We start from the raw sequence: 7,215 nt of genomic DNA, 5'->3' as shown, positions 1-7,215 counted from the left end.
TTTCTTCTCTCTATAGGATTCGCTATATAGAGCAAAACGCGTCTCTCTCTCTTTCCATTATAACGGGATCATCACTCAAAAAGAAGAAGAAGAAGAAGAAAAGCGAATTCACTGGTTTTCGGTTTTTCTTGCGGATTTTTTAGGTCATTATTATTATTATGAGCGTAAAAAGAATTACATTTAAAAAGCGGTGTTTTTTTTTTGATTTTGCGAATGAAAGGTTTTCTGTTTTTCGCATGTTCTGTGCATTGTGTTATCCGGCATAATATGCGCGTGCTCGGCTCATCCTAGATCCTTCCACGAATGGGATTCCCGCTCACGTATAAATACCTTCGGACCAACATCGATGCGCCCAGTTGAGATTTGAAGTTTAATTACCTTTGAAGGGGATTTACATTAGCCTGAATTGAGAAATCGCTGACTGTGCTTACTCCGACATGGCCAAGTTATCATGTGAGTAAATTTTTCTTAAAAGTTAATTAGCGTTTTCTGTTTTCCGACTTTTGTAATTATACTAATATTTATCCCCCCCCCCCCAGACCCCTTGTAACTTGGGACCCCTTGTAACTTGGAACCCCTTGTAACCCCGCTACACGGGGTTTACGACGGTAGGTCGCGACGACATCTTCCCCCTCAGCGCAAAAGGGAAACGCTTACGGGCCAACAGCCGAGCTTTCCCCCCCCCTCCTCCACGAGGCAACAACAACGGCCCACCCCCCATTTATTTCCATTTAAAAATCACAGATTACATTTTACCCCGGGTAGAACCCATTAATTATAATAAAACAGTATTTTAAGCATCTCAATTGAGTTAGAATTCACGACTCCCGGGGGCAAGCTATTCCATTCATTAACAACCCGATTAGAGAAAAATTCCCTGCGACACCATAACCTGGAATTGTCCTTTACTAAAATCTAAACTGGTGTCCCCTTGTCGAAGCAGTTGATTGACGATGCATTAATAACTCATGGTCCATTTTTTATCCATCCCGTTGGAAATTTTAAACACTTCGATCATATGCCCCCCCCCCTCTCCCGATACCTGAGCGCTTCCAATGTAAGGATTTTCAAAAAAATCCTGTCTCTCTTCATAGTTAAGCCCCTAGCATGGCACAGCAGCAAGGTAGGCCGCTTATATCGCACAAGGGACAGAACGGGGGCCATGTTTGGTGTTTGCGTAATCAAGCCCCCGTGGTGTGCCATCAAGAGAACACGTGGCTCTTCTCTACACCCTTTCAACCAAGTCTATGTCCCTCTGTAAGTAAGGTCTAAAAAAACCTTAACAGCATACTCCAGTCCAGGACGAACTAAGCCTCGAAAAAGCGGAAGAATGACTTTAGGAGAACGCGAAGAGACCTTTTTTTGAAAATGAGACCAAGCATTCTGTTTGCTTTTTTGACCACCGCTGAACAATGTTCAGAAAACCTAAGTCGCTCGTCAATCGGTGACCCTAGTTGCATCCGGGATAGTGACACCATTCAACTCGTAAGAGAACCGTGGGTTGTTCGAACCGAAACGAGTGGCCATGAACTTTTCAACGCCAAACGTCATACTCTCTTCATTTGCCCATGCTGCAATCATATTCAAGTTCGCCTGGAACGTCTCCCTATCGCTTGGATTCGCAACTATCCCCATTAGCTTTGCGTCATCTGCGAATTTGCTAACAATCCCATCGATACTTCGATCGAGTTTGTCGATTACAAGTACAGGGTCAAGGACACTTCCTTGAGGAACTCCACTTGTGACTCCTGTCCGATCGGACAATTACCCGTTCATCATAATCCGCTGTGATCTATCCACCACCACACCAGAAACATCTACACTATCGCCAGTGTGCTGTTGATCTATCTCGTAACCACGATTCTATACGGTTCAACAAATCCCATCTCCCAACAATCCCAATGTAAAAACGCTTCAAGAGTTTACCCATGCAAGAACACAAATAACCATTTCTTTTCCCCCCTGGCTTTGGGCGACTACCGATAGATGGCGCCTTCATTTCCAACCCAACTCTCGTTAGGTAGTAAATTGCTGTATGACGACATGACCGCGGTTGGTGTGTTGTAGCCCGCTTAACCCCCCCCCCCCCACTTCTGTAAATATGCCTATAACTCAGTTTTGGCCACCCACATGCTTGTGTGCTCTTTTTGGTCACTCAAATGTTCACACATTTTTTAGGTCACTCTTTTGGTCATTCATATGCTTGCACACACACTTTCTAGGTAATCTTTTCATCTCTCACTGACCTCGTCTCCCGCTTTTTATGCCAATCTTTTGGCAATTCACATGCTCCCACCCGCGCTACGTCTATATCTATAACTATCTTTTGGTTAGTCCCATGCTCACAAACACTCTTTTGCTCGCTCATTGACCTAGTCCTTTACTTTCTAGGTCACTCTTTCCGTCATTAACATGCTTGCACGAGGCTCTTGATTACTTTTTCGGTCATTCACATTATTGTACGCGCTCTAGGTCACGCTTTCGATCGCTCCCTGACCTGGTCCTTCGCTTTCACGCTCTTGGTTACTCTTTTGGTCGCTGACTGGCCCGATCCCTCAGTCTCTAGGCCAGCCGTTCTCAACCTTGGGAAGCCCCGCGGTCCGGTTAAATTCTTTTTATTTTAGTGGAAGCACCGGTCTCACACATTTCATTTTCGCCCATTTATTTCCCGTTAGTCGTGGTTATGGGAATGAATGAATCACTCACGGCCCGGTTTGACTGATGCCTGGGTCCGGTATTGGGCCGCGACCCGGCGGTTGAGAAATACTGCTCGGCCACCCATTCCTCAAGTTTGCCGCCTCCACGAACTTGCCACATAGGGGTATAGGCCGCTAAGCCCCCTCCCCCCCGTAAATACGCCACTGGCTTCACGGGCTTCAGCCTTGTTAAATTCTCACGTACGCATATTTCCTAAAGATCAAAACGCATACTAAAACTATTCCTTGATGCACTGGGACTCTTGAATTACTTAACCCTCAAATGTTTTCCCTCACTTACTTCTTTCAATGAAATCTATTTTTCCTTCCCCAACCTCAACGCAGAAATTCACCAAAAGTGGAAACAGTATTCTGGTGAAAACAGGGAAAAATTATCCTTATAGTTAGATTATCTTTTACATGCCTTCACGTACAGGATCCACAAAGTGGTTTTGGCGATTCAATAATAATGGACGATGCGATACATAAAGATTGGGAGCGGTTGGTGACGTCAATGAGTGGAGCATTCATCATTAAAACACATTAGCGATTTCAACACCATCTGTAGCTCTAGATCTCCGCGCGAAGCTCGTGACGTCACTGAAGAGGGCCATTTCACCTATTGCCACTGGGATACAGCAGGCCGACGCATGAGATACCTTTACCCCTTTTTTTTGTAGTATATCCAATGGCTATAGGCGAAATTGCCTTCTTCAGTGACGTCACGAGCTTCGTGCGGAAGCCTTCTTTTGTGGGTGGTGTTGATCCGACCCGTTACTGTGTGGGCTATTCACACACACACACCAGTTCGCCGTCGGTCGGGTGTCAGTCACCGCCACGCAATTTACCAACAAGAAGTACAACGGACTATGGCCAGTGAGTGGGATCATGAGCAATTCAGTGAGCACTAATTTGCTAACTGATTTGTTCGATCGCTCACTCCTATGCTCAAATGCTCACTAACATGCTTATTCAGTACTTCTGTACTCCGTTGCTCACTAATTTGCTCATTCACTACACTCATTCATATGTCCACTTGCTCTCCTCTTACTTTCATGCTCGCTTGATCTTTCCTATGGTCACTTCATCACTGATTTCCTCATTCACGCATTCTCATGCTTACTCGCTCACTAACGTTCTCATTCACTCACTCCTATACTCACTTATGAATGAGCAAGTGAGCATAGGAGTGGTGACTGAGGAAATAAGTGAGCGAGTGAGCACAGAAGTAATGAATGAGCAAGTCATTGAGCAAGTGAGCATAGGAGTGAGGAAAAAAAATTAAAATTCGGAAAAATGGAGTCCTCAGGTGGTCGACTGATTGACCAAAAATTTCTTCGCAAAGAAGCCAGAACATGATGACGGCAATCAGACTGACGGGTCGGATCCTTCACTGCGCCTGATGGGTGTGAATCAAGAGGTTTCCCACTGAGACCGACCGTGGCTGCGACGAGCCGTCACGAATGCGTGTGAATTTAGACCTTAAAACAAACCTCGCGCGGTTAGTTTTTTAAACACGGGAGATTTTAAAACTTCCTACATTAGGGGGCTGTTTATATACAAGCAGCTCGTTACAGTGTTGAGCATGTCGGAACGCGCATGCGCGTGATTATCAAAAATAGGTTGCTTCTCTCAATTGTCACATACTGGCGACTACCAGACGTTTAAATTTTATATGCATACTATAATATTATACTATATAATACTATATAATATAATAATATAATATTATAGCTATATAATACCCGGCGCTGCCCGGGTTTTCTTCAATGAGGCTTTTTTGGATCACGTGATATCTCCCTCTTTCTCTGAGGGACATGCAAACCGTGTCTAAGTTAACCAATATGGCGACTACCTTCGCCACTCATGAAAAAAACAAATTAGATGTAAAGAAACGTAAAAGTAAGTCCGACTAATTACTTCATTTTTAATCTCCTGGGCTTCGTATATCTCTAATCGAACTCAATATTTCAAAAGTCGAGAATTCAGTACAATTTTTAAATTATTGATGTAGCACAAAACCCTACCGAATTTCCGCATTTCTACAGTAAAATCGGCAATTTTAACACTGATTGCTATGAGAATATCACCCTTTTCCTGACCCTCAAAGCGATAGTGATGATGATTATGACGTCATTCAAAAAAACCTCATTACTGGGAGTATTGAAAATGTGGCCAACCATTATAATGGCATAAACTATTGTACATATACTAACAGCGTTGAAGAAATGACAAACCATTGTAAAGGCATATACACGTCTGAAACGCATTGCTAGGGAACCACGGTAAATAAAGTAAACGTTCGGAAAGTGATTGTTGAGGCGCAAAAACCATTGTTGCCCGACAGTTTTTTTGCTCATTTGGGGCATTTGCCCTGCTCCGATGAAATTTTAAAGTAGCCTATCGTTCAAGTCGGGTCCCATTTGGTATATATGCAAAATGTGGCAACGATCGATCTAAAATTGTAGATTTGTATAGAGAACACACACACAGAAAATCAATTTTATATATGTAGATATGTACTTTTTACTACGACTCCACACACTTCAGCGATGGCACAGGCGGTAGCGTAATGGGTTGTAATAACACCCGTGGGTCTCGCCACTTGTTCTCAAAGCTGATATTGAACGTCCCGACATCCCAACGGAGAGGTGCGGGGTCATTACGCGCTTTGCTGCGTGGCGGAACAGCGAGAGTCATGACAAAATAAAAGCGAAATCGCATCGCGCGCGCGCGGGTGCCTATCATTTTCATTCTTAGGCATTGTTTATTTAAGCGAAATTGCGTTTGGCGATAAGTTGTGCCAATCGAAACCACATGTTTATAAACACTGCAGTGAGACTCTCGTGGTAAAACTGTTTCTCCGGGACCACGGGTGCTCGAGCAGCTCCAGGTTTTTTTTGGCATGCGGCCTAGCAAACCAGAACTTATTCAAAAATCTGATTCTTTTTTTTTTTGTATAAAGCTCAAGACGAGCACCACGGGTCTAAGAACACTTCCGAACGAGCACCTGCATGTAATTCCCTTTATTTAAAAACGGAACTTTTTCTAGTGCCATACATAAATTAGTGACGTAGAATGAAACACATACTAAATAAAAAAATGTGTGGGAAATGTATCCCTAAGTGTAATACAGGGGCTTTATAATTAAAGTTCCACTTTGAAATGGCCATAAAAGGAAAACTACTGGACAAAATGTTATCAAACTTGGCAATAGTTCACAGGAGGTCATGGGATTCGATTTTCCGCAACAAAAAAGAAAAAGTTCAAAAACTCACCACCAGCGGGAAATGGCGCTTCATGCAATATTGTTAAACGAAATAAAACATGAAGACATGTAAGTGATCAAAACAATGAGCCAGCAAGGAACCATGTCAGAGAGCAACCAAAACAGTATGCAAGCACGTGAGTGACTAAAAGGGTGAATTATAGAGTGTGTGAGCATGGGAGTGACCAAAAGAGTGACTTAGAAACACGGGTGTACTTGCAAGAGTGGAGGGGAGGCCAAACGGGTTATGGCACAGGGTGACGAGTTCGAGGAAAGAGTAGTACAAAAAAATTAGACTAGAAATCAAAGGGCTGCAAAACCATAAATACGCCCCTGCGCACATACTTGGAAGCGAAAGAATGGCGTTTTGTATTACTTCCACAGATCTTCCGACGTAATATCACGTGAGAAACCTTGGAGGGGCCAAAATTACTAATAAATTTTCATTTTCCTTTGTAGATGTACTACACACCGCAGCATCTGCGGCCATCGTGTTATCAATTTGCCTCGCCCTGCCCTGCGAAGCCAGTTTCAGGTCCAACGCCACGTCGTCGGCCAAGTCGCCGATCCCATCAGCGTCGTCGACAGCGAAGAGCGCCAGGGGCGACTACCACCACTACGACTCTTACTACCCGCCGCATTTCTACGGCCACGGCGGCGGCGGTCACTACAAGGACCTGGACCACTACCTGGTTCCGATCCTGGTCCTGTTGGGACTCGGCGTGCTTCTGATGCCGATGATCAGCGTCCTGATGACGGGACTTGTCGGGAACGTCCCCGTGACCACCCTGGTGTCCGGGAGGAAACGACGCGACGCCGGATTTCCGACCACCGACAAAATCATCGACCTGATCGGGAAGGTCGAGAAGGCTTTCGAACTGTTCAGCAAAGTGGAATAGACACGTTTTGTGACACTTTAGGGCAATAATAATTGACAATATCGAAAATATCGTTGCACTCAAAATACCCTTCGAAACATGGCAGATTGTACGTACTTGTAATTTGATGCATTAAAAGATTTCGTAAAATGGCTAAATTTGCAATTATTATTGGAACTGCTTAAAACTTTGCAATGGGTGGGGAATTTAGCAAATCTAAGAGGGAAGCCATAAGCGGATACGGGAGGGGCGGCCTATTCAGTGAAAAAATTGTTTTATTGGCATAGGTGGCAGGGGTTGGAAATTCAACCCCCCCCCCCCCCCGTTCCGTTCACTACGCAAAATCTCGGTGATTCGAGAAGACTTTTTCCGC

General features: G+C 44.3%; 1 protein-coding gene across 1 annotated transcript; it reads left to right on the top strand.

The window, feature by feature from the left end:
* Positions 1 to 363: 363 nt before the first annotated feature.
* On the top strand, positions 364 to 6,990 carry LOC149068087 (uncharacterized). The gene is made up of 2 exons (XM_089251811.1): positions 364 to 453; positions 6,424 to 6,990. The coding sequence occupies exons 1-2, from the start codon at positions 438 to 440 to the stop codon at positions 6,861 to 6,863; spliced, it is 456 nt and encodes a 151-aa protein (XP_089107937.1). The 5' UTR covers positions 364 to 437; the 3' UTR covers positions 6,864 to 6,990.
* Positions 6,991 to 7,215: the final 225 nt, after the last annotated feature.

This window comes from Pholcus phalangioides, unplaced genomic scaffold (genome assembly GCF_987345545.1).
Source record: "Pholcus phalangioides strain wild (caught in Gottingen) unplaced genomic scaffold, Ppha-v1.0 ptg000027l_1, whole genome shotgun sequence".
Taxonomy (NCBI): Eukaryota; Metazoa; Arthropoda; class Arachnida; order Araneae; family Pholcidae; genus Pholcus; species Pholcus phalangioides.
Note: the sequence above shows the minus strand (reverse complement) of the source record. Positions and strands in the feature narration are given on the sequence as shown.